The sequence below is a fragment of the Anguilla anguilla genome, chromosome 12 (assembly GCF_013347855.1).
Source record: "Anguilla anguilla isolate fAngAng1 chromosome 12, fAngAng1.pri, whole genome shotgun sequence".
Lineage (NCBI taxonomy): Eukaryota > Metazoa > Chordata > Actinopteri > Anguilliformes > Anguillidae > Anguilla > Anguilla anguilla.
The window spans coordinates 34,637,978-34,665,666 of record NC_049212.1 but is presented as its reverse complement, the minus strand read 5'-3'; the positions used below and the strand labels follow the sequence as shown (position 1 = coordinate 34,665,666).

General features: G+C 44.2%; 5 protein-coding genes across 6 annotated transcripts in view; all 5 read left to right on the top strand.

The window, feature by feature from the left end:
• The first annotated feature begins 8,096 nt into the window (after nt 1–8,096).
• On the top strand, nt 8,097–9,389 carry LOC118210033 (claudin-4-like). The gene has a single exon (XM_035385853.1). The coding sequence runs from the start codon at nt 8,206–8,208 to the stop codon at nt 8,896–8,898; it is 693 nt and encodes a 230-aa protein (XP_035241744.1). The 5' UTR covers nt 8,097–8,205; the 3' UTR covers nt 8,899–9,389.
• Nucleotides 9,390–12,388: 2,999 nt separating this feature from the next.
• LOC118210375 (claudin-8-like) lies at nt 12,389–14,377 on the top strand. The gene has a single exon (XM_035386501.1). The coding sequence runs from the start codon at nt 12,595–12,597 to the stop codon at nt 13,426–13,428; it is 834 nt and encodes a 277-aa protein (XP_035242392.1). The 5' UTR covers nt 12,389–12,594; the 3' UTR covers nt 13,429–14,377.
• Nucleotides 14,378–16,886: 2,509 nt separating this feature from the next.
• cldn8 (claudin 8) lies at nt 16,887–19,661 on the top strand. The gene has a single exon (XM_035386502.1). It carries the CDS (start codon nt 17,021–17,023, stop codon nt 17,789–17,791), a length of 771 nt encoding a protein of 256 aa, XP_035242393.1. The 5' UTR covers nt 16,887–17,020; the 3' UTR covers nt 17,792–19,661.
• A 1,618-nt stretch (nt 19,662–21,279) lies between these two features.
• Nucleotides 21,280–25,066, top strand: LOC118210373 (claudin-8-like). Its single transcript, XM_035386500.1, has one exon. The coding sequence runs from the start codon at nt 22,470–22,472 to the stop codon at nt 23,544–23,546; it is 1,077 nt and encodes a 358-aa protein (XP_035242391.1). The 5' UTR covers nt 21,280–22,469; the 3' UTR covers nt 23,547–25,066.
• A 134-nt stretch (nt 25,067–25,200) lies between these two features.
• LOC118208883 (glutamate receptor ionotropic, kainate 1-like) overlaps nt 25,201–27,689 on the top strand; it is a 53,508-nt gene continuing 51,019 nt past the window's right edge. For both annotated transcript variants that reach the window (XM_035383841.1, XM_035383842.1), the window contains exon 1: nt 25,201–26,163. In XM_035383841.1, coding sequence (XP_035239732.1) covers nt 26,079–26,163 — 85 coding nt within the window. In that variant the 5' untranslated portion in view covers nt 25,201–26,078. The remainder of the gene's footprint in view (nt 26,164–27,689) is intronic.

Below are 27,689 nucleotides of genomic sequence, written 5' to 3'. Positions count from 1 at the left end.
CTGCCAAGTGAGGCCAACAAAAGTGTGAGTGACAGCAGGAAAATGGATGTGGGGGGTGAGGGGGTGAGGGGGGGGGGCGTTATCGGTCTCCGCTGCGTTCTGAGTGCAGACGGCATCTCCACACTCATTTCCTGTCAGCGATAAGGATCTGGGCGTGGGGGGGGAGGCCTGGAGTGATGACTGTCAAACGGAAGAAAGGGTTTATCGGTTTAAACCCCCTGTATATGTGAATGGATGTTTTTCACCCACGAAGCCCTGATAAGGAGAAAACACCCTTTGCTTGCTGTAGAATCTGCTGTAGGAGAAATCCTCAGTCAGTTTCATACGCAGTTTCATTTATTTTCTTTTTTCTTTCCAAGAACTAGATGCATGTTTCTCTCATGAATCGTTGGTATAAAAATATTTAAATAGTGTTAATTTTGATGTGACAATGGGTACACTGGGGAGAATAACAAAAGCTGCTTTAGTAGAAGACGTGTTTAGCAAATGACAATTAACTGAACACATCTGTTTCGGATTAATTTAGATTGCAATGATTGTTTGAAAGTTACTCTGATATAAAACATAATTATCTGAGACTAAGGTAATTGGTAAATTTCACAATACTTTTTGAAAGTGTATAAATCGGGGGCCAATAATTCCAGTCCTAGAGGGCTGCAGTTACTGCTGGTTTCTGTGATGTCCTTTCGATTAGCGATTTTAGGCCTTGGAAACAACATGTAAAGACTCTTTACCCACTCAATGACTAAAAAAGAAGCATGTAAGTACAGGAACACATCAAAAAACCCGTAGACGCTGCAGGCCTCCAGGATTTGAGCTGGAGATTCCTGGCATAAATAAAGCAATTAATGTGCAGTACCTCTGTATACACACTAGGTGGTGTTAAAACTTAATTAATCTGATTTTGAAATGTCTTTTTTTTCCCCATATGCCCTACCCACCTGTTGAAACACTGTGATCTGAACTTCACATTTACAACAGTTGTACAACAGTGATTTCTAGTACATATTGTTTTGCAGTTCATACAGACTGGTGGTACTGTTTACATCAACAGAAAAGTGTTCTATTAAGTGAGCGTGCCAGCTAAGGACATTTCATTTAAAATCTTATTAAAGCACCTGCTTGTCTAGTGCTCTTCATAGGTTACCTTGACTAATGAAAGCTTGATCCTACCCAAACATCAACGTGTGGGACGGAACAGGAAATGTTCCTTGCTCCAGGCTATAGCAGTGGGCTCAAAATAGATACCGTATTCAGAATAAAGACCATATTCTCTGACACACATTTAATCTATAAGTTCATGTTTCAGACCAAAATCCTTTGCAAAGACTTACAGAAACAATGCAGAGGTCCATCATTAACACATGTTCACACCCACAAGTTGATTCAGGTGACTGCGTCACCCAGAATACACCTGGCCAATTCCACTAATGGATAAATGACAGTTGATGACCATCGACAGAATACGCACAAAAATATTAAGTTGCAGGTCTCATCTAGAATTTGAAGGCATAATACTGACCGATTAAATGGACTTTTCCACATTTGTAACAGAATGTAATTTGGACCATATTTTGTATGCCTTTTAATCAACGTCTGGTACTCTGGTGATTTTTCTGAGGCTTATTATAATGCTGTTACGCTTCAAATAATGATTATCATATGATTATCGAGGTTGCGTGTGTCACTCTAAATATGTTGCTGTTATCCGAGCACTGTTCCTTCATCTCTTCTCGGTGAAATGACCGTTTGTTTAGCTGGGAGAGAAAGGGACGTCTCTGTTTATCTTTGAAATGCTGTCGATGGCGGACGATGATCTCACACACTGGTGTAACCTGCTATACGAGTTTCCTGGTTTCACTGAGGGCCTTTCACCTTAGTGGAAAAAAAAAAAAACATCAACCGGACTGTAGGCTTTTTATGGAGCCTTTATTGAATCTTTCCTCCAAATTTTAACAAAGCTGTCTGTGGCTCTTGAACTAAACCGAACTATTATGTAACACCGATAAAGCTTTAACATTTAGCCATGTAGCCGACGCTCTTATCCAGAGCAATTTAAAGTGCTTGTCTTTATAAGCCATTTACTCTAATGCCCATGCTATTATCAACTGTTTTAAAAAAAAATTATTTATTAAATGTGTTGTGTTATTGTCTTGCACAAAGTAAAGTCTTTTTTTAAATACATTTTTGTGTTTTGTATTTGGAAATTTTACGTCTGTGCCTCCCTTAAAGTTCCTGTGAATAAAATGGTTATTCTAATATAATCCTATTCCTTGAAACAAGGCTCAATGAATACAACAACACTGTGACTTCTGGGACCCGTGGTACAGGAGCCTTTGTATTTCATACAGAAATAACATTCGGGGAAAAGGGAGGTGTTTGTCTCCACGAATCCCTCGCTCATGCTGAGTCTGCAGTTTCATCCTGATGTTGACAAGAGATGTAGTCACATCACATGACTCACTGTATTCCGTCTCAGAGGTGGTAATCTTTCCTTACAGGGCTCCTGTACCGTGGCTCAATCTCCCTATGCATGTTTGGGCTTCAGATGCACTCTATCTGTAAGTGTAGGCTCAAAACTGGCCTCTTTAGTCAATCCTACAGTTAGCCAATCCTATAGTCCTATATCCTGATAAATGGTCAAGTTAAATCATGGAGTTTATTAACTTAAATATGGATGTCCAGACTGCTGAGCAGGCCGGGGCATACTAGCAGTACATTACATTCATTTGGCAGACGCTTTTATACATACTAGCAGTACATACTAGCAGGACCAGACGTTTGCTTATCAGCCTAGCCCAGGGCACTGTCCTGGGCTATGGCACAGAGAGAGGAAGGTAGCTTAGCAATGAGTTAGCCCTGCAGGGTTAGAACATCAATTGAAATTTGATTGGGGCCCCAGTATTTATAGGTCATACACTGGTGGTCAGGGGTTGTATAGTAGCTGGACTGAGTTTCTATCCAAGTGTTTATCCTGGTTTTTTGGCAAAGAGACTAAATTTACTATGTTTGCTGATGATCTTGATAAGAGCCAAACCTTGCATTCCCTGCGGTTCCTGCCCCTCCCTCACCCTGAGTTCACGAGACCGCTCTAGCCCTGCTTCCTCACCCTGAGGTCACGAGACCGCTCTAGCCCTGCTTCCTCACCCTGAGGTCACGAGACTGCTCTAGCCTTGTTTGGGGCGACATAGCTCAGGAGGTAAGACCGATTGTCTGGCAGTCGGAGGGTTGCCGGTTCAAACCCCGCCCTGGGCATGTCGAAGTGTCCTTGAGCAAGACACCTAACCCCTAACCCCTAACTGCTCTGGCGAATGAGAGGCATCAATTGTAAAGCGCTTTGGATAAAAGCGCTATATAAATGCAGTCCATTTACCATTTGTTTCCTCGTCCTGAGTTCACGGGATTGCTCCAGCCCTGTCCCTCGCTTCGTGATCTTGGACCGCTGCAGTCCTGTATCTCCCATGGTTCACACCCACACCTTGGAGCTCCAGATGTACCACCCTGCCCCTCTAAACTGCACTATACCGAACCATACAATTTGGACTCCTGTTATTCCAGTTTCATCAACTGGAATCTCTTACCTCAACTGTAACCTGCTTGACCCATTTTATTTGCTGTGATTGATCCCTTATTACATTTGTGTTTCATCCATTCTATCACTATTTTCCACCAAGCTGGCCAGTAGAGGATGGGCTCTCCCTCTGTAGCTGAGATTTCGCCCCCCTGGGAGTTGTTTTTACCTCATGCGCTTGCTATTTGTAGGTTTAGGCCTTGCTTTTTGCTCTTTTTCTGCTACTCGGTAGAACATCTTTGAGGCAGCTTTCAGTAAAAAGCGCTGTACAAATAATATAATAAATATTAATAAAAGATATGTATCGATAAATATTAATTTAAAATAAAGTCCTACCACGTGTTTCTTCCACCCATAAACTCAGCCAGCCGATTTCACTATTTAGCCATATGTCCTGGCTGAAAAACTGTGCTAATTAGCAAATCTAGATGATTTGAACAAAATACTTGGAAGGACTTTTACTTTCTGTGCCTTGGATTTTCCACTTCAGCTTATAAAGGTACATGCTCACTCAAGAAAGCCAATGACTTCCAATGCGGCATCTCCTATAGTATGGAACCTTAGTCTTGTGTGTATTTCATTGGTTTAAACAGGAAATCCTGTTTGCCTGAATTTAGTGCTGTGCTAATCTTGTGTGCCAATGAGATAACCGTTTCACTGCAAGTAAATAAAGTAGCCGGATGACTATTGCGTTAATGTGCAATCAGACATTAAAAATAAATCCAGGTTATGCTTATGTTCGGTGAGGATTTATGAGCTTCACGGAGAAGCAACCGTTAAACGACAGACGATGCTCTTTATCATTCCCAGCTAAGCTCGGGCCGTTGACTGTGCGCTGGAATGTTTCTTCATTAGAGCGTGGGGTAGCACCTGTGTTCTGAGGAACGTAAATTAGGACGGAACGCCGGGTTTGTGCAATGAGCCGCAGGCTGTGATCGATGCCAAACTCGCCCACCAGAGGACACAAATCAGGCAGATCTACTTGGCTGTCAGCAGGTTAATGGCCAGCCGTTGGTCAGCACGGGCCTTTCCACATTCTCCTCTGATGGCCTTTGGTAAACAAATGGAGAAGTAATGGGGGGGGGGGGGGGGGAAGCACTGGTGCAAAGATGATGAGATCATTGCAAAGATGAGCTGTTTTCTGCACTGCCTACAAATGAAATAATCTCCTAACGTCTGTAGAGTTACAGTTTGTCCTTTGGTTTTCACATTTTGGAACCATAAGAACAGCAGAGAAAGAAATTAAGAAAGAAATGAAGGAATTTATTATTAATTATTATTGTTATTGTCATCATTGTACCTATTTTTCTTAGATGACTCGCAACTTAATCAGAACAACAATTGCAATGTTTACAAATACATAATACTGTATTGTTAAATGACAGAAAGGTGTGTAACTGGGACTGATTGGAACTGTCTATATCTCATTGACTCAACAGTAGACCACTACCAGTGTCTTTTCGTAGTTCAGCCTAGTTCAGGGTCTTGAGCTCTGTTCTTATGAGGACTCATTTGGAAGGACATTGGATGAGGTGTTACCTGCAGTCTGCGTGTGTCTCGGTGGCGTTGAAATTTTCAGCTCATGGGGAAAAAGGGAGCCGCCAGTTTTTCCCGTCCTCTTTCCCCGCCCTGATGCCCTGAGTCCAGCCCCGCCCCTCGCTCTCAACTTTGACCCCCCTGCCAGACCTGAGCCGTGGGAAGCTATGTACGTCTGCAGGGGGGGTGACCTCTGTCCCATTCTTCATTTCTGCTGTTTTACGACTTAACTGTCAGACGGGGGGAGGCACAGTTGGAGGCGCACAGTAAAATGTTCCCCGTTAAATCAATTCTTACAGAGCACTTATGGTCCCTATTGGACTCTCGTGTACTTGAGTTGAATTAACACTGAACATTTTACTGTGTGAAGCTGGCCTGGAAGCTCTCAGGCTCTTACACTGAGGGCTGTTGCTGGAGGAGTGTGAGGAACACCTTCGGTCAGAATGTCGGGTTCACAAAGGGAACTGCATAGAGGGGACAGCCTGTAGCGCTGAATTCTGGGATTGATGATCAGAAACGACATCCACTGTGACTTTATGTTCACCCTGGTAACAGCTACCGTGCTTGTCTTGTGCCAGGGAATTCCGGTTCTTTTAAAATATCCATCGTAAAAAAAAAAAATTAAAAAAAATCTGATTTTACCGGTGCAAAATGGGGACAATAGTCATCATTCAAGATGTTTAAGAAGATATTTATGGTGACAGATGACTGACCTTGCGGCCAGCCCGAAAACTGCATTGGCAAACTACTGTTAGGCTAAGAGCTCCCCTTCAGACAGAAGCCTCGGCACACCGCTTGCTGGTGGGTGGATGCTAATTTATGGTTGCGCCAGCCGGTGTCATAAATCCGAGGGTGACATCAGCAAGCACACGAGGTGCTCCAGTCATCCGGTCGTACTGCCACCTTCCATTGTTAGAAAGAATGTTGTTTCGAATGTTATTATGAAAACTATGCATACAGATGGATTTCACTCTCACTGTTATGCAGAATGACCTGTAACTGTATTTGGCAGGGGGGGAAAGGGTGTTGGGGGGGCCGGGGGGGGGGGGGGGGGGGGGGGGAGTATACTAGACAGAGTTTACTAGACAAAACACTGAGGTCTGGTTTCATGGACACTGATTAAGCTTAGTCCTGGACTAAATTGACTTTTGTATGGAGAATCAAATAAAATTCTCCATTCAGAATTTAATTTAGTCTTGGATCAGACGTAATCTGTGTCTGCGAAACCGACCCTGAACGTGTCAGATTTCCCTTCAGTTAAATTTTGACCGGACAAAACTTCTGATACTGGGCCCAAAGCAACAGTCTGATTTTAAACTAATTTAACGAAAGCATAACTAGTAGGAGGTATTATCATTGTTTGCACTTTTGACATCTCTCAATTCTGTCAACAGTTTCTGTTGGCTGGCTTGCACGGCTATTTATGAAACACCTGCTAGTACAGTTCCAGTTTCGGCTCTCAGTCCATTCCATTCCAAGTGTGAAATTAGACACATTCAGATAGGAAGAGGGATGACAAGCTGAGCGGTAGGATTTCATATTATCTGAAGATAAAGTCTGGCTTAACAAGAAGCATGAGGATAAAATATATATTTATTGTCCCTCATGAAGAGAAATAAATTCTGTCCAGGCAATTTATTGGGTAGAATCCACGGTTATGTTGAAATACATTACATGGACAGTGTCACGTATTTCATTTATCAGACACAGAATATTTCATTAAGTGGAAAAAGAATGATGTAAATGGCTATTCATATGCCGATTCAGAAAAAAAAGACCATTAAAGTCAAAACTGCTATAGATAATCTTTTCTCTTTGCTAAAATGTATCATTGGTTGTGCATAGTAGCTCAGTACAGACACAAACCCTTCACTAACTCACTGTTAGTTACTGCCAGTGCTGCAGTGTAGTGCTTGTTTTGATAGAAGCCCTGCCTTTGTAACTGAAAGTATTGTTGGTGGGCTTAAGAGTAGATTCCATTTCCGTTCAGTCAGTTCAGAAAATGAATTGTAGTTATGTCCTTAATCCAGTTCAGGAACCATAAAGTCACCCATTAGGTTCCATACAGATTTTTCCATGAACTCATTTAATTGACCAGATGACAATAAGACTACATTTATTTATTAACCGTTATTTTAAACCGGGTAAGACAATGAGAACCAAGTTCTCTTTTATGCATGTTCACCCTGTGAACAAAATATAGCAGCAATTAATACAGGGTATCAGAAAATAAAATTTAAAAAATGTAAAATACAACAATGTATAACTAGATAAGCGCAGTCTTTATATAATATACAATATAATTATAAAATATGAAATGATAAAACTACAAAGCAATATATTAAGTACTCAGTACTCTATTATATATCACTTCCGGCAAGTGCAGGACATAATTAAGAAGAGCTTTATTAAGGTTCTGAGCTCAACCACGGTAACCAAACTGTTCAATTTAAGATCTTGCTGTAGTTCATTCAATTTAAATAGTGTATACATGAAATTAACTTTTTTTTTCAGATTTACACATTGATTTACACACAGATTCATTGGCGTACATTTGTATCAAAATTAATGGAACAAAATGTAGAAATTTTACGAAAATTTCCACTCAATTTACGAAGGTCGCAGAATTATATTTTAATGATGCATTGTAAAGGAAACGTGGCAGAGAGACAAGGCTGCTGTAGAACTCAGTCATCTTTTGTACTGTAAGTGATACTGAATCTCGATGAGGCAATAAAGTCAACTTGGCACGGTCTGCATTACACGCCCATGTTCTTTCTTTCATAAAAACCACGCGGGGGAAAAAATAAATAAATGTTTGCAATGCTTTTTTCGGCACAACCTGTACAGGACGGGGAACAAATAATTGTAATTTTAATTAGGGGAAGTGCAAGGGGGGTGGTCAGGACGCAAACCAGTGAGGCGACATAGCTGGTTCTTAAAAGCGCGGCGCTGCTCCTCCTCCGATGGAGTTGTCATCACCCACTTCCTACAGATAAGTAGCAAGACTGTGAGCAGAGCAGAGCAGAGTAGAGTAGAGTAGAGCCTCCGGGTGTGGTGGGTCTATTGAAGGACTGCTAGCGCACAGGTACCCAGGGATGAGAGGCAAGCTGGACATCGTGGGCCTGGTGCTGGGCTTCATCGGCCTGATCGGCGTGGTGACCATCACGGGCCTGCCCATGTGGAAGGTGACGGCCTACATCGGCGCCAACCTCATCGTCATGGAGACGCAGTGGGACGGGCTGTGGATGAACTGCATCAATCAGGTGAACATCCGCATGCAGTGCAAGGTGTACGACTCGCTGCTGATCCTGCCGCCGGAGCTGCAGGCCGCGCGCGGGCTCATGTGCGTCTCCATCGTGCTGGCCACCGCCGCCCTGCTGGTGTCCTTCTGCGGCACGCGCCGCACCAACTGCTTCGGGGACGACGCGCGGGGGAAGCGGGTGACCCTGGCGCTGGGCGGCGCCCTCTTCCTCCTCTGCTGCGTCACCACCCTCATCCCCGTCTGCTGGACGGCGCACACCATCATCCGCAACTTCTACGACCCCCTGGTGATCGACGCACGCAAGCACGAGCTGGGCGCGTCGCTCTACGCCGGCTGGGCCGCCGCCGGGTTGCTGCTGGCGGCCGGCGCCATCCTGGTGTGGCGCTCCACCGCCCGCGACGGGCAGGCTGGCGAGGAGTACCACCTGCAGCCCGTGCCGACGAGCGAGCGGGACGGCGGCGACGGCGACCACGCGGGGCTGGGGCGCAATCCGTCCAGCACTTACAGCAAGAGCCAGTATGTGTGAGCGACCAGCAGCGGCCGGCCTCTCCGTGAGAAGCCACAGGACTGATCCCCTCTGTGGAGTCATCAGGGCTGATCTCCCTTTGAGAAGGGGCAGTGTGGAATAGTGGGTAAGGAACTGGGCTACTAACTGAAAGGTTCCAGGCTCGATTAGTAGGTAGGACACTGTAGTTGTGCTCCTGCGTAAGGCTCTTAACCTGAATTGAGTCAGTACATATCCAGCTGTATATATGGATACTATGTTTTAAAAAATGTAATGTATTATCTCCGGGGCTGAGCTATTTGTGCTCTTAGAGGTGTGAAAATGGATGAAATGCACAGAACTCTGGGACGTTCAGAGAGCACTGCTCCCCATTAAAGTCATGTAAAACTGTCTAGTTTTAAAGCTGCTGTAATGTACTTAATTTGTATTTATCTTTATATGTATTTAAAAATATGGATGCTTATGTGTATTGTTATTTTAGTGTGCATGACATTTGCAAGCAATAAATAATGCCCTGAAATGTGATAAATCTAGTAGGTGAATTGAAATTAATTCAACAGCCTCTGCTGCAAAATTAGTTTCACATTCTTTGGAATCTACACTACTTGGCACGATGGAACTAACATGGATTAATGGGGCCTTACAACAGCTGTTTTCATATCCTTCTGGTTCTCTTAGTCTAAATGAGTCACTTGCAGCATTGTCAGTTTCTGCATATTTTCTGTTTTTATTTTTTGCTTAAGATATGTCTCAGGAATCAGTTCTGTGGACTTGGATGTGTGTGTGTGTGTGTATGTGTGTGTGTGTGTGTGTGTGTGTGTGCGTGAGGTGAGTGCAGGTACTCTTCCGGTTCGAGCACAGGCTGAGAGAAGAAGGTAGGTGGTGAAAGGATGTTGATGCACTGGTGCAGGTTTGTCTGCATTCCGTCAAAAGCCTTAGTTTAATGGAGAATGTGAAGGGGAGGGTGGGGAGGGAGAATGTGAACGCAGTAAAGTAGCTCTGAGCCCCAGTCTCACAGACTCTGTACTGAACACAGTAAAGTAGCTCAGCCAGTCTCACAGACTCTGTACTGAACGCAGTAAAGTAGCTCTGAGCCCCAGTCTCACAGACTCTGTACTGAACGCAGTAAAGTAGCTCTGAGTCCCAGTCTCACAGACTCTGTACTGAACGCAGTAAAGTAGCTCTGAGCCCCAGTCTCACAGACTCTGTACTGAACGCAGTAAAGTAGCTCTGAGCCCCAGTCTCACAGACTCTGTACTGAACGCAGTAAAGTAGCTCTGAGCCCCAGTCTCACAGACTCTGTACTGAACGCAGTAAAGTAGCTCTGAGCCCCAGTCTCACAGACTCTGTACTGAACACAGTAAAGTAGCTCAGCCAGTCTCACAGACTCTGTACTGAACGCAGTAAAGTAGCTCTGAGCCCCAGTCTCACAGACTCTGTACTGAACGCAGTAAAGTAGCTCTGAGCCCCAGTCTCACAGACTCTGTACTGAACGCAGTAAAGTAGCTCTGAGCCCCAGTCTCACAGACTCTGTACTGAACGCAGTAAAGTAGCTCTGAGCCCCAGTCTCACAGACTCTGTACTGAACGCAGTAAAGTAGCTCTGAGCCCCAGTCTCACAGACTCTGTACTGAACTCAGTAACCTCCCCCCATTTTTCATTCAGTTGTGTTCTTCCTGTCAGCATCCCCCATGTTCTGCCTCTCCTGCCTTCCTTCTCCGCATGAATGCACGCACACACACATTCTTTTCATTCTAGCAGTTGTCTCTGTCTCTGTGCACACGCACACACACACACACACACTCACACATGAACCAATATAAAGGAAAGTCTCTCTTGATTTGTATGTTAGATGTGAAACAATGAGTGGCGCAGTGTGCCAGGTAACTTTTATTGTACCGAAACTGGAGTCAGGTTACCATCCTTCAAAGCTCTCACGGGACCTATTCACATATTACATTACATTACATTACATTACATTACAGGCATTTAGCAGACGCTCTTATCCAGAGCGACGTACAACAAGTGCATTAGTTCAAGGTGCAGAAGTGCAAAAGAAACACTAGAGTGAAGTAAGGATCGTAGTGCCAGAAGTGACCACATAGATCAGGACTCCAACCCTGTAGGGTAACCTGTTCAGCAAACAAACAAACAATCCTGCCAAGTACAAACTAGCACTGAAATCACATTTGCCTAATCAGAATCAGACAAAAACAATCCTGCCAAATAAAAACTAACTGTGATCGTATTAGCCTAACTAGGTACATTGAGCTAAACTATAGGCTAGGGAGGGGTGGGGAGAGGTGCAGCCTGAAGAGATGAGTCTTTAGTCTGCGTTTGAAGGTAGTCAGATTCTCTGCTGTTCTGACCGCCACGGGGAGGTCATTCCACCAGCGAGGGGCCAGGACAGACAGCAGACGGAAGCGGGAAGTACAGACACGAAGAGGGGGAGGTGCCAAGCGTCCAGAGGTGCATATGTGCCAGGACCACGCCCAATCACCTCTGTCGGCAAGGTGCACGGTTATTGTTTCTATGGTCATGTGCTGAACAGGAAGAGAATGATAGAACTACTGAAACACAGATAATAAGAGTTTCTAGGAGTAGCGTAGCATCTTTAATGTTTCCAGGGTACATTTGTACTCGGTGTTTTCATAAGTACTTTTGTTAAGGCATGTAAACTATTAGATATAAACTGAGAGACTGCTGTTTAGTGGCGTATATCCAGGGTTTTCAACAGGGGGCATGTGGACCCCCTGGGGGTCCATGAAGGTACTGTAGAGGGGTCCCTGGCCAGATTCAAAATGCACTGACTATATATAGCTTTGAGAAATTAAAATATATATATATATATACAGTATATGTATATATTTTTTTTTAATTCAAATATATTTATTTATTTTTACATTTTTTAAATAAATATAGATAAAGCAGAAGGTTATGAGATACCAAAGATTCTTATTGATGGAATTTGTCACAAAAAATTAAAAATAAATAGCACACACTGCCAAAAAAAATTAATCTTACAATTTCAGACACAACATGGAAACAGTGCTTTGAACTGTCACACTGCCAGAGCTGGCCTGACCCAGTAAGTGACAAAAGCAGCTGTTTGGGCCCCATGACCACCAAGGGGCCCCTAATTAGTCTAAAGTACACATGTAATATATAATGTTGGGGGCAGCATGGTACTGCAGTCGATAGCACTGTCGCCTCACAGCAATAAGGGCTTGGGTTCGAATCCCAGCCTGGGATCTGCGTGGGTTTCGTCCAGGTACTCTGGTTTCCTACCACAGTTCAAAGACATGCAGGTAGCTGAATTGAAGATCCTAAATTGCCCATAGGCATGAGTGTGTGAAATCCTGCTTAGGGGCCACTCAAAGGCAAGCGACGGCACTGGACGCCGCGTAAGACAGAACAACAAGCCCTTCCGTGCTGTTGTTTGAAAGCTTAAGACTTCTCCAGTTGAGAATTCAGTGAGATGGTACCGGTGCTTTCATTCATTTCTTGAAAATCGAGTATCTCAGGTTTTCACGCGTCTGATGACGGTTAGGCAGCCGAACCGGAAGGGCGGCATAGCATCCTTAGCATACATTCCGGGGTAGTTAGAAAAGTCCTGCCTCGTCTCCGCTCCCTTTCATTTCTGGAAGTGCGATCTACGGAGAGGCTAGAGCTGACATTGTCTCTTCACTCAGCGCAGAGAGAGTCAGCGACAGGCAAAATGCAGCCAGTCACGGACAGGTCGTACACGGACAGCATGTACGCCGAGAAGGCCAAGCTGGAGAAGGCGGACCAGAGGGACCGCATCTGCTGCGAGGTGGTCGCCCTGGTGGTCGGCTTCGTCGGGCTGATCGGCGTGGCGGCCGTGACGGGGCTGCCCATGTGGAAGGTGACGGCCTTCATCGGGGAGAACATCATCGTCATGGAGACGCGCTGGGAGGGCCTGTGGATGAACTGCTTCAGGCAGGCCAACATCCGCATGCAGTGCAAGGTGTACGACTCGCTGCTGATCCTGCCGCCGGACCTGCAGGCCGCGCGCGGGCTCATGTGCGCCTCGGTGGCGCTCAGCTGCTTCGCCCTGGTAGTGTCGGCCGTGGGCATGCGCTGCACCAAGATGGTGGACCACCGCGCCCGCACCAAGCACGTCGTCCTGGTGGTGGGCGGCTGCCTCTTCCTCCTGGCCTGCGTCACCACCATCATCCCCGTCTCCTGGACGGGCAACGTGATCATCCGCGACTTCTACAACCCGCTGCTGATCGACGCGCAGCGCAGGGAGCTGGGGGAGGCGCTCTACATCGGCTGGGTGACGTCCGCCCTCCTCTTCACCGCCGGGATGATCCTGGTGTGCCGCCACGCGCCACGGACGAACGACGAGGAGCCGGTGGTGACCGCGGGGGCGTACGCGCCCTACACCTACCAGCCCGGCTACACCTACAACCCCGGATACACCTACCAGCCGTCCTATACCTACCAGCCGGCTTACACGTACCAGCCAGCCTACTCTACTGTCCCCCCGCAGGGGTCAGTCATATACAGCCCAAGCCAGTACATGTGAGTGCACTCGAACCCCCAACCCCACCTACCCCCATCGCCACCACCATCGCCTGATTTCTGAATGTCCCGTGAGGTGAGAACACGTATCTTCGGATGAAAGACTGAATTCGCAGAAACTGCTCTTGAGCCGGTTTGTCGGATAGACCTTCTCTTGTTTTGAGTTTTTTTTAGTTTTTTTGTTTTTTAACAGGAACTAAAGCAAAGTAAGTCAGAAGGTCTATATGAAAGTAGGAAATGGAGAGGTGGGCGGTGTTTGTACACTGTTGCAATTTGTTTTTGTATTGATTGAGTGTTGTTGTTTTTTTGTTCATGTTGTTGTTAGCACTGCTGACAAGCAAAAATAGTTCAGCTTTGACAAAATGTAAAAAATGCGTTAAACTGCTTTAAATGACATGTTAAATTTGAATTTGAAATCAAAAATGAAATCAAATTTTGATTTCAGATATACAATGTATTAAATATATACAATAATGCAATAATATACAACAATAAATGTAATTCATGTTCGCGATTAAATTGCACATTATGCACAGCAATATGGTATAAGTTCATATGTAAATATTACCTTATATCCAATTGTTTACAAAATAGGAACATTTTTCCTTTTTTTTTCGAAACTACTGGATTCATCACACATCAGACACATTAGCCTTTACTTTCCCAGTTAAATCTAATGTTCTGTTCTGTTCTAAGATGTGATATATATATATATATATATATATGGAAAATAAACAGTCTACGAGAATATGTCAAGATAAATCTAATGCCAAACGTCAACCTGTTTGTTGATTCTATGTTTGTATGCACTGTATAGGATGCACAAATGCATTCTAAATGTCCATTTGAGTGTTCATGTTGAACACGTTTAAATCTTTTATTGACCATTTATTTGAATCATTTCCTGAGTTTCTTTTTTATTACTCCAAACAAATAAATGTTTGAATAAGGCACTGGGCATACGTTTATTTATTTCTCTGTCTGTTCATGGTAGTTTTGAACTGCATCACTGCTTTCTTTTTTTTTTTTTTAAATCCACAGACAGGTTTCGGTTCCGCTGGAGAAACAGGTAGAGTCGGAGCGCATTCCATTGTTTGTTGTCTAACTACCGTAGGTATGGAGCACGCGGTCACGCTCACTCAGGCGCGCGTGGGTGGTGCTGAAGGTTCCGGCTCTTCTTCTCAAAAAGAGCGGCGCAGGAATGAAGAGAAGTCACTGTTTCTCTGGGCTGTCAGAGGAAGCGCACCGAAACTGGTAAAACCGGCGCGGTCACACCTCTTATGCAAATGCAGCTCCTTCCGCGTGTTTGGCTACGGGGAAAAAAAGAAAAATGGCAAGGATCACGTAGGCCAGGGCCGCTTTGGTTTCTTCGGCAAGATAAATCAAAACGGCACACGTATGTTTTAATTATTTGAAGCCGCAATTAAGCATTTGATTTTCCGTTATTTACCGTGCCATGAAAAATTATTTGCCCCCTTCCCAATTTCCTCTATTATTGCATATTTGCCACACCGAATGGTTTCAGATCATTAGACAAGACGTAATATTAAATGGTTCCTTCAATAAATGGGAGAAGACCAGGAAGATCAAGGAGCAGAAGACAAATATCTTGTGGTGTCTAGCAAGCCAAACAGTCATAAAACTGCACCGCAACTACACAAAGAACTGAAAAAAAAAACAAGTTCCATTGCATTTATTTATTTTTATTTATTGGAAGTAGTGTTAACAGTAGAAGACCAGGAAGATCAAGAGGCAGTAGAAAAATATCTTGTGGTGTCTAGCAACAACAAAAAAAAAACGTTGTAAAGAATTCAATACGGCTAGAGAGAGACCAGTTCCCCTGACTACAGTGAAACGGCAACTACAATCTGCTGGTCTAAAAAGATGTATGTCTGCAAAAAAACCCTCGCTATGTGCTGTTAACGAGAAGAAAAGACTTTAGTGGGCCAAGCACCATCAACGCTGGACAAAAAAGACTGTGAAAAGGCAGCCCCACATCCTTTCAGACCAGAAAAACATTGTTGCCTTTAACTCCGTAGTCAGGGGGAACTGGTTTCTCTCTAGCTGTATTGAGTTCTTTACAATGGTTTCTTTCGCTAGACACCACAAGATGTTTGTCTACTGCCTCTTGATCTTCCTGGTCTTCTCCTGGTAACATTACTTAAACTACAGGCCAATGATATTAGGTTACCTGTGGTTTTAAATAAAACGTAAGGTAGATAAGAATTCAGTTTAACTACGCCTCCACCTTCCTCCCATCCATCATTTGCAAAATGATTGGATAGACTTCCGATAATTTGTTTAATTGTAATTAAAGCCAAAGGAGGGTATTATGAGGAAAACTAAGAATCATTGAATCATTGGGGTGGAAACTGAAAAAAGTTAATACTTTGGTTTGTTATTCAATAGTTGTTCATGTATTAACTGAATTCTTCCCTACCTAAGGTTTCTTTAAAAAAAAAAAACCACAGGTGGCCTAATACTTTTGGCCTGTACTCAACAATACAGTGCATGCACACGCAGGCACAAACGCACACACACACACACACATACACACACACGCAGGCACAAACACACACACAGACAGACATACATACACACACATGTTCACATGCACACACAGACACATACACACACACGCATGTTCACATGCACACACAGAGCAGCCGTACACATACAAACAGCGCCTTTTTTCTGAGACACTACAGTTGTGACTGTGACCTGACAGCTGAAAGACCGTTATAGGGGTGGAAATGATCACTGATCCCTTGTTTACTGAAAGGCTATTCTTCACGACAGTTCAGTGGCTTCTCGGTTCAGTGAGACCTCACAGTTAAGCGCATTAATCACTTGAGAAGTGCGTTTCTTTATAAATGTCCCCGTGTTTCTCTGAAACCATTTATTTTTTATCCCTCACCTGAAATCCTCGTTAATCATTTCTCTTGGCCGGGGGTTATTGGTATTTTAACTCAATTGTGTTTGTGCAACTGTGCAGCGTTCTATTGATGAAGCAACGATACGTGAATGTAGACGATGCAAATAAAATGGCTTCTGGAATACATACATGAATGCGTGACTTATTAAAAAAGGCAAAGGTTTAAATCATTAACAAAAAAAACACTTAAAATACGGTAAATGAATAACAGTAAGTTCTCCATTTTCCAAAGCGTACTGTGTTCAGGCATTAGCGAGAGAAAATTCCGTTTCGTTCCAGAGGAGATGAAAAGAGAAACAGGAGCCTTGTGAACAAACAATGCCCGGCTTCACCACAGCCCCACAACCAAACAGAACAAATGTGCACAGAGTAAAAAGAAAAAAACAAAAAAAACAAAAAGGATCTTGGGGGATTTAATTTCATAGCAACCGACCGTAGTTCCCTCCCCCCTCATTACAGTGTCCTGACCCGGGGGGGGGGGAGGAGGCTGAGTTTGCGCGTATCAGCCACATCCACAGGGATGCAAAACCGCCCGCCAGGAGAAGCTGCCTCTCAGTGTGTGTCTGGTGGCCAGTCCGTGTCCTCCTCCTGCGAGTCAGCGTCCGTGTTCTCCTGCCTCTCCGGGGCCTAATCGCAGCGGGGCGGAACCTTCCGGAAAAGGATGGCGAACTCGGCGCTGGAGATCGCGGCCATGTGCATCAGCCTGCTGGGCCTGATCGGCGCGGCGGCCAGCACGGGCATGCCCATGTGGAGGGTGACGGCCTTCATCGGGGAGAACATCATCGTCATGGAGACGCGCTGGGAGGGGCTGTGGATGAACTGCTACAGGCAGGCCAACATCCGCATGCAGTGCAAGGTGTACGACTCGCTGCTGGCGCTCTCGCCCGACCTGCAGGCCGCCCGCGGGCTCATGTGCTGCTCGCTGGCGCTGGCGGGGCTGGGCGTGCTCATCGCCATCGCCGGCATGCAGTGCACCGCCTGCATCCGCGACAACGACCGCGCCAAGCGCGCCGTCCTGGTCGCCGCCGGCAGCATGATCCTCCTGGCCTGCTTCTGCGTGGTCATCCCCGTCTCCTGGACGGGCCACGTGATCATCCGCGACTTCTACAACCCGCTGCTGATCGACGCGCAGCGCAGGGAGCTGGGGGAGGCGCTCTACATCGGCTGGGTCTCCGCCGCCCTCCTCTTCGTCGGCGGCTGCATGTTCGCCTGCTGCAACGTCTCTTCGGGGAAGGACACCGAGAGGTCCGTCTACTCCAGGAACCCCCAGTACCTGGCCTACCCCCCGCAGGTGGTGTACACCCCGCAAGGAGCATACACCCCGCAAGGAGCGTACACCCCTCAGACTGTGTACACCCCCCAGCGCTACCCCTCCTACCACAGCTACCCGTCCAGGCATCCGTCCATGCGCAGCGCGATGGCTTACCTCTGATCGCGCGAGGGGACGTCTGTCACTCGCCAGACTCCTGCGGGATTCCACAAAAGAGGAGGTGTGCGTTCTGACTGTGCCGTGAGTACGTTTCTGAGGATCCGCAGCGGGACTCGTGGTGCTCCCCAAATTTGAATTTGGGAACACTGCACTTAAAAACTGCAGAGGGAGAGATAGATGGATAGGTAGGTCAATAGATAGGCAGAGAGAGAGGGAGAAAGGGAGAGAAATTTCAAATGTGATTCAAGATCCCATTGCTTAGAGGAGACCAGTAAACAGACTGATGCACATCCACGACCAAGAAGAATGTGAGCTATAGACTCTTACGTTGTTTGAAGTATGTTTACTAAGAAAACAGGATGAAATAAGATATACTCTTGTGTATATATTGTTAACACTTTCTGTTTCTCTAACTAAAAAAAGGTTGTGAATGATAAATTTGAAAGTCTTTCTTATTCATGTGAAATACCTAACTTTATTTTCATAGAATTAGCTACAACTACTTCATGTAAAAACTGTAGTTTACTATTTTGTACAATTTGAATAGTTTTAGCAGAGGCATACAAATTGTTTCACTTCAGTGCCCTAAAATGTGATGTAACTCCTTTGAAAATCATACCAATTATCATAACAAAAAACATCTGCACTCAGGATTTTGTTGTTCATATAAAAAAACTGTGACATGTACATTGGTCTGCTTGTTGAACTTGATACCCCGCTAAAAAAATGACATTTTTTGGTATTTAATTTGATGTGATGTTCCTTCTCATGTCATATGTTTACAGTTGGCCATCTTGTGCCAATTTCAGATGACTATCTTGACAAGTGGTAACCCAGGGAGACATGACTTTCACTACTGTAAGTCAGAGAATTCTAAAGCATACATATCTTTCTTGTGCACAGCTAAATTCTCAGTGTTAAATCAAGGCCAACGTTGTTTATATGAGGGAGACCAGTGGAGACCAATTCTGACAGAGAACTTTTAACTCCATCGGTTGATTATACACAAAATTTATTATTGTGCAAAGGCAAAAACAGGGCTTTAAAAACCAACAGCAGTGAACTTGTATTGGCTCACTCCCATATTGGCTCACTCCCAGGGCTATAGCTGACAGTGACTTAATAGCAGACGCCGAAGACCATCCTGGAGCGGTTGTATTGTGTGTGGTGTAAACATGACACCGACACAGCTGGGCCTAATGTAACACAGGAGAGCTATAGGTGCAAAACTGAGACCGAGCTGTTGCTATCCATGGGAACAGCCCGGCGGTGACTCACATTACCCACCGTGAGACTGACAGCACCATTGTGTGTCCCAGATGTCCCAGAATGGCTGCACGGTGTGTATGTGTTACTAAACAGAGAAGGTCCCAGAGTTACAGGTTACCGAAGGCGTGGCTGCTGCTACTGTGTGTTTTAGCAAAGAGCTCAGTAAACAAAAAGGACAAACAAACAGCCGAGACCAGGTTAAGGAATTTTACATTTACTTTGAATAGAGGCCCTGGAAGCAAGGGTAGATATAAGCGATAATTGTCTCGACCCAAAGGGTGCCTATTTTTTTCGAAAACAAATTATTTAGATCCTGTTTTCAAAGCTAAGGACATATGATAAAACAACACCAATGAAATGTCCCGCTCTCAGGCATATTTCATGTAATTTAGCTTCTTTATTAGTTGATTTTTGGTGTAATACCACAGGGGCAACAATTATTAGTATGTTTGCTTTTGGAAAGCCTGAATTTTCTTTTTTGTATACCAGAATTGCAATATGTAATCATTTTTGGTTGTAATAATGTGTGTGGTGACTTGTACTGAAAAATTTAACACCTTTGATAATTATTTCATACATTAAAAATGAACAAGCTCTCACCCAGGTTGCCTGTTTTAAGAAGTGTCTAAATTAAGTGTCTAAATTGTAAAAAATCAGTATAAATTGAAATTCTGCCATGACAATTAACGCTGAACCTGTTATATAAGGAAAAACGTAATGAGTGAGTCCTCTCACACAACAATTAATATTTAAAGAAGCACTGTAATTTAAAGAAGATGGTCATTTAAAAAAAACTCATATGTTGATGGGTTCAGTCAATGTGATACACCTAGCAGCTGTCCTTAAACTGTCATGCCAGAGCCTGCATGCCTCTCTCTCTATCTCCTTCTGTGTGTGCGCGTGCATATCTGACAAGACACTGCCTTGTTCAAATGTTCACAATTCACATAAATATGTGTATGTGTGGTTTTAAAGGACATGACAAGGTCTTGGGGTATTTACATAATCAGATACAAATAAGATGCCTTACACAAGCTGTTTTCACACTGTTCATTTTTCCTTTTTTTAAATGTTTAATCTGTATAAAAACCTGTCAAACAAAATATACCACGAAGAACACTTAAATACAACAAAAATGTCAAAATGGTGTATTAAGAACTGTTTCAACTTCAATATAAATCAGATCTACCTTATTTGAGTTCTGTAAACGGAAATACATAAGGTGACTTTCTCACGCTGTATAGAGATTCTGTTTAAATTTCACCTATTTAAAATAGCCTACCTATTATCCACCCAAATATATTCAATTTAAACCATGATTTTGACAGGTATTAAATAATAACACGCTAATCTGGATGCCACGTTAGCAATATCAATATTCGGAAATGCTCTGTTGGGTTTCAAATGGCCTGTATGAAGATGTTTCCGTGGAAACAAGTGATAAATGGTTGGCGCTGTGTATATGTGATATTTATGGTCTTCCGCTTGGCAGCACCTAATCTACCTATTTACTGTGGGCTCAAATGTCTGAACATTCCAACGAACGCCCATCGGCGGAGTCCGTGACTACAGCCCCGCAATGCTACCAGGGAGGACACGTCATCGTTATTTACATCAACCGTCACCTTTTTGCGTCGGTTTCCTCGAATGGCTGTTTCCATCTAGTGGAAGCCAATAGTATTACAATAAATACACGACCCATTGACTTGCAAAAGGATGTTCGATATAGCTTTACAGGTGACGCTTACCTTTGGTAGCAGCCCATACCTGCCCTCTGAATGGTAAAATCCCAGGAATACTGTCGTGTACCAACAGAAGGCTTCCGCATAAGTGTGGGGTTGATTCCCTACGCAAAAGTAACAATAAAAAAAGAATCATAAATTACATAACTGAAAGATGTGTGCGTTTTAATAATTTTTGAACAAACATGTAAATTTAAAATTAATAATGACTTAACGTGGTGAATCAAAGTGAATATGATAATTAACATGATTGCAATGGTGGAGTGGTGGCAATAGAATAGAGCACGTCATTCCCTGCTAGTTCACTGGCAACAAGTGGCTGAAAGTAAATGCAATTTTAAGGTTCCAGCCTGCTTCGATTTATTTACAAATTATGTATTTATTTAAGTCATGCTATGCGTACTGCTGTCTCAACAGAATCTCTGCAACTGGCAGAGACTGGTGCTGAGAAGTTGTTTAGCATTTTTTTAGCAACAACCACAAGAACCCGGTAATAGCTTTTACATCCATATTTACGACATTTACTTCCGTGCTAAGGAGAACGAGAAGCTAATTTTTGCGATCACATTTACAGTGATCGCAAAAATGAAAAATAAGGCTTGATGAATGAACCACAATTTTCCAAAACTGTCCATATAAAACTTCCACATCAAATATTTGACACAACATACGATATCTGCCACCACGCATCACTATTTTCTTGTTATTCTGGAATGGACTCCGTTGGGAAGATAGACTGTGTCATGTCTGATCATTTCCCTGCTGTCAGACACAATTAAAACAGCCTGTCAAGGTGTCTGGGAGACAGTATGGATTGCATTGGTGCGCCACTAATATACAAATCCTTGAATCCATGAAAGGGGAGGAACTGCTGTATGAACCTTTTTTTCAGCCAAACTGGCTATTAATGTCAGCACTAATAACTGCAGGATAATATTTCTTAGTTGATTTAATTTGGTGCTAAAAAGTTATGCTTGTTGGCTAGTGTCATTATGGGTTTACACACTTTCTTGTTCAATATTTGAACAAAATGTCAGAGATGTTAATTTATCACGCATGCTATTAAAGAATGCGGTTGGGGTGGGGAAATTTCAATGGGAGTTAGTACTGTTAATGCTGGCAACACAAATACTACATCATGATGTCAGGAAGCACTTTTTTCTTCAGTTTTTGTTTTTGCTGGGCTGAAATCTGGTGTGATGATCTAGGTCTTAGAGACAGTAAACACACCATCAGCAGCTACCCAGTCACCCTCATTCGACTCAGCCAATCAGGAGAGAGCTGAATCTTTCTCCCACAACAAGGAGCAAACAGGATACAATACCTCACCGTTTCATTTCAGAAGGGTAAGGGCTGAGTTACACAAGGTTTTCCTGGATTCTACTCCACAGTTGTGTTCTCAGCTGTGTTCAACCTCATTGTGCTCAGGATTCTACTCCACATTTGTGATCTCCGCTGTGTTCAACCACATTGTGTTCAGGATTCTGCTCCACATTTTGGATCTCATCTGTGTTCAACCTCATTGTGTTCAGGATTCTACTCCACCTGGCTGATCTCAGAACTTTGTTCACCTTCATTGTGCTCAGGATTCTACTCCACCTCTTTGATCTCAGGACTGTGTTCAGCCTCATTCCACCCTTGCAGAACTGGGCCCCGGTGCTGAGTGGGAGATGGTGCAGGGCACCCTGGAGATTGTGGCCATGTGCCTGGGATTGGTGGGTCTGATCGGGGCCTCTGCCACCACGGGGCTGCCCATGTGGAAGGTGACGGCCTTCATCGGGGAGAACATCATCGTCATGGAGACGCGCTGGGAGGGGCTGTGGATGAACTGCTACAGGCAGGCCAACATCCGCATGCAGTGCAAGGTGTACGACTCGCTGCTGATCCTGCCGCCGGACCTGCAGGCCGCGCGCGGGCTCATGTGCTGCTCGGTGGCGCTGGCGGGCGTGGCGCTGCTGATCGCCATGGCGGGAATGCGCTGCATGTCCTGCCTGCAGGACAACGACCGCGCCCGCAGCCTGGTCCTCATCTCGGCCGGCGGCATGCTGCTGCTGGCCTCCCTCTGCGTCTTCGTCCCCGTCTCCTGGACGGGTCACGTGATCATCCGCGACTTCTACAACCCGCTGCTGATCGACGCGCAGCGCAGGGAGCTGGGGGACGCGCTCTACATCGGCTGGGTGACCGGCGGCTTCCTGTTCGCCTCCGGCCTCATGCTGGTGTGCCGCCGCGTGCCCGAGGACTCGGGGTCCTTCGACGTGCTCCGGCGGCAGAACCCGCCTCTGATAGGGTACCTCCCCGCGGCCCACAGGCCCGCTCTGGTCGGGTACCAGCCCGTCGTCAACAGACCCAGCTTCCTCGGCGACCGGCCCTCCCCGTTCGACGGCGGCCTGGCCCTGAGCCGCGCGGCCCCGCCCAGCGGGGGGTTCAGCCAGCCCGTTTCGCTCAGCACCAGCTTCGCCCAGAGCCAGCCCCGGGTTCCCAGCTTTTCGTTCCACCAGCATTCGCCCCTCACCTCCGCCTCCACCTCTGGCTTCATGGGGAACCTGTCCACCCCGGGAAACTCCTTATACATGGGGCACCCGGCCGCTCTCTTCCCTCCCAGAAGCGGAGCTCAGCAGACCGCCTCATACAACACGCTCTACACCGACTTTCAGCCAGTGAACCAGGGCCCGGTGTTCATCGGGTACCACTCCTCTATGGTGGCGCCGCAAACGCCCAGCGTGAGCAGCATAGGCGAAATCATCTGAGCTGCAACCACGAACCAACTAACCCGTCACCTTTAGCCTAACGGACAAGAAGGGTTCGCCCCACTGGGTCTGCCAAGTGCTGTCGGTGTACTATAATATATGTAAGATGTACCAGCAAGTGTAGGGTAGGAATTATTGTTTTTTTTTAAAAGCAGAAAACAAAATGATTCTATTCGTACTTGTTTTATGTGACACGACAAAAGCAGATTTGAGAGGGCATTGTGGCCACCATGAATGTTATCAATACAAACAGAAGAGATGTTGTTTTGAATACCTGCATTCCTGCCAACTGTGAATCCATCCACAAAGATGAATAGCTGTTTGTTTTCACATAACATGCTGACTCCCGTAAGCCTACAGTACAAAAAAAGTGCAGTGTCAGTAATATTCATGATGTTGGCAAAGATTATTTTATAAAGAGCTGGCCAGTTTTTTTATTCTTTTGCAGCACGGGTGTCTCTGTGTTTGTTTTGTGTTGAATTGGTCTATTCAGGTACTGTCCAGAAACACATACTTATTCAAATGCTAATTTACTGAAAGCTGAATAGCACAGGTAGTTGTATGAAAGATGTCGGGGTGGAGCTGTTGGGGGGGGGTGACTTTACCCTGAACAGTGACTTGAGGTACTACATTTAAGGGAGATCAATGAGTGAGTGTATGGAGAATCTGACTCAGTCAGCCCTAACTCAGTAATGCTTGAAAGTACTAAATCACTGCAATTTCAATGGTAGCATAACGACTAAAACAATGCTGTTGTTATTTTAAAAACTAAAGGCTGGCTTTCTGAATGCTTTTGTACTCTCATCAACTTCCAAAAAAATTAAAATAGAACGAAAAACAACGGGAATTCTATATGAAGTCCATATTTCATCTATAGTCCTTCCTGTTACTGTCGTTTGCTATTTTCCCCAGCAGATGGTACTAGAGTACACGTGGCTGCTTTCAATGCACCTTATTCAAACTGAATAAACAGCTCTTATCGCATCCCTCTCCGTTCTCAGAGATGCTCCTCGAATAGTTGACCTGGAAAAAGAAATTCTTCGTAAGCTCACCCACAGTTGAAATGTCTTGTTTTTCGTGTTGTGTATACCTGTGTTTGTTTGCAAAACTATATAGTAATTTTTAAAAACTCATAGGTTTTACTTACTTAAATTGTTGAATTATTACGTGCAGTTGTCTGGCTGTTGTTATTATAAAAATATTTCTGCAATCATCCGCGTGATATCTATTTCGATCATTGTCTATTTATTTGTAATCATACCTTCCACTGAAGCAAAGTACTTTTTTAAATTCCACTTTAAGTGGTTATTTCCAGGAAAGTACTGCGAGTAGGCCGAGCATCGTCGGATTGTTTGCACAACATATTGTCGAATTAATCCTTGTTCTGCCGCCGAATGCCATTGACAGAGATGCATCATGGGGTTTAATTGCAAAACAAATCATGTTTCAAAGGGATCTCTCAGAATCAGCCTGCGCCGTGAATCTGTGGATTCAAAATTGAGCGGGGGATATTTTCATAAAGCAGCATACAGTATATAATACTCGAGTACTGCGGTAGTTACTGCTCCACATTAAAATGCCTGGTAAACTAAACTGGTCAATTATTGTGCTTATGTCAGTATTTGGTTCCACTCGGCGACATTCTGCGGGGAAGCATTATCGTGCTACAATTAGCAAACAGCCAAATGATTTTGAACATGCACTTCGTTCTGCCGCTCCTAAAGAACTGTTCACTTGATGGCGAAAGCTCTTTTACAATCTACTACTGGCCCCCACTCGTAAGGATTAGCGGACGAGATGATTGTTTTTCATGCGCTTTTCTTAAGTTAGTGTCCCGCTAATGAGAAGAATATTCGCAAAAGCAGAAAAGCACTGAAATGGAAAGGCGAGTTGAAACAAAGCGTCTCTTTGCAAGCGAGTTAAACTGCGGGGGTAACTAACCCTTTGTATCAGATCCAGGAAGATGAACTGTGTGAGAGAGAAGTACTTAATCTTCCGGGAGCGTCAGAGACTATTTTGAAGATTAGATCTGCGTTTCCATCAGGACGCGAGCAAAGATTTAATCATTCCTCAATGTACTAAAGCAAAGAAGTTGTCGAGGGCGAATGTTGCCAGATTTGAAGTTAATCTTCACGTCGCATCCCTGCTTGGGGATCAGCGGCTCGGCTGCCCTCATTTGAGAGCGCGCACGGAGAGGGACGTTCGCTGTCCGCTCTTCACCACTTTGTGTCTCGGTTCTTAGTATGCACTGAGTCGAAATGAGTGAGGGACGCGTTACTTGGACAATTTAAAGAGGGAAGCGTTGTCCCGTTAGCACGGATGGGGTAAAGAACTGGGAGACGGAGCTCGTTCTGAGCTTACCACCAACAATTACTGGAGGATTTTTTTTTCTCACCAGAATGCGAGAGAGGAAGATGTGGGTCGGCTGCCAATTTCCTTGCGGTACGGATACAAACAAGAACGTGAAAATTAGCAGCGTGAAATAGAGGGAAAATAGAGCTCAATGTTAAATTTGACTCTAGAACGTGTACCATGGAGAAAAGGAAGGGACTGTTCATTTCACTGTTTTACTTTATGGCCAAGATTTGGTTGAGTTCGCAGCAAGTCCTTAGAATCGGTAAGTGGGAATATCGTTTTTTGTTTTGACGGACAGTTATCCCAAAGGCATTGATTCACAATTGTGATAGATATACGTTCACTAACAAGAGCATCGCGGCTTTAGGCATGTTATACTTTCGGGGAAATTAGCATTTTTCCCAATAATGCGCCATTGACAGCATGTTAAACGCGCATGCCCCCGTTCCCTTTGAGGTTTAACAGTTCACGTGGACACGCATTTCAATTTCAATTTTCAGCTGCTACAGAATTTTAGAAGTCCGACTTGGTAATTGCGTGAAGGGTCATGGTAAGGGTCATTATACTGCGTGCAGTATAACTATGTTCACACGCATATAAAGGAGACATTTATTGAACTTATTTTATCGACAAATTTCAAGAGAAACTTGATTTTCAGTCGAACGGGTTTCGGTTTAAATGTTTAAAAGTAGAACAATGGATGGATGCATATTTACTATCTATATTAATTTTGTATATCTATCTAAACAATTTTAAAGTCTTTTATTTATTCAGTGGAAACTAATTACGATAGCCTGTGTTATAGGGACTTTGGCTGTTGCACAGTCAGCGCTTTATTAAGAGACATGGTTTAGCACAGGTGATGAGGTTATTTAACCTGTTGAGCATCAAGTCTGGGGACTTTCAAGAAAGAAAAACAGAGGATTGGCCTAATCGCCCCTGTTGTCAGCAAAGATTCATTGGTACTGTTTTTTGGATGATAGAGTAAGACAAAGACTTAAACAAATCCATATTTTCCCAGACCTAGATAGTGAATATCACAATATCAAAGACTTAGGCTATATCAGAACATATTTCAAATCCCTCAAAAAGACCAGAATAGGGCCCATTGAATATATCATGATGAACAATTACTGTCGTAGAACAGCTGGGAGAATGTAATTTAAGTAAGCATGAGAAAAACTCATTATAAAAGAAAAATGTTTGTGATTTTTTCTTAAAACCCATTTTAGTTTATGAATGTGTCATTTCTTAATAAAAATATTACCTACTGTTAATCTGCTTGGCACCTGGTTTGCAAGTATATCTTTGGAAGGTTTGGCTTGTTGTGTCCCATTTAAGTCAGTCAATATAATGTCATGCACCTTAACAGTATGAAACAGATTTGTTATATGTATATCCACAATTGTGTAGTTTTGAATGGCAGGTTATTTTATTTTGTATCTTTGAGCCTGACGATTTACTTGAATTGTTGAAATGTTTAAATGGAAAACACGTAAAAATACGAAGTTGCCTTGTATAAGGGCGTCCACTGGCCTAAAGGATAACACGTTGTATTTTATTGTTCATTGCAAATATTGATTTTCAGGTCTTCATCATCTAGTTTGAAAGTCTTAACTACATATACTAAGGTTATTGTCTGAGGTGATAGATATTTGGGTTCAGAAAATGACTACTGGGTAAAATCATAAAAACAGTACTCGTTTATTTATTATGACTTGTGTTGACGGTTTAGACAGCAGTAACATGGCTATGTTTCAAAATGATGAGGTTCGCTTTCAGAAGCTT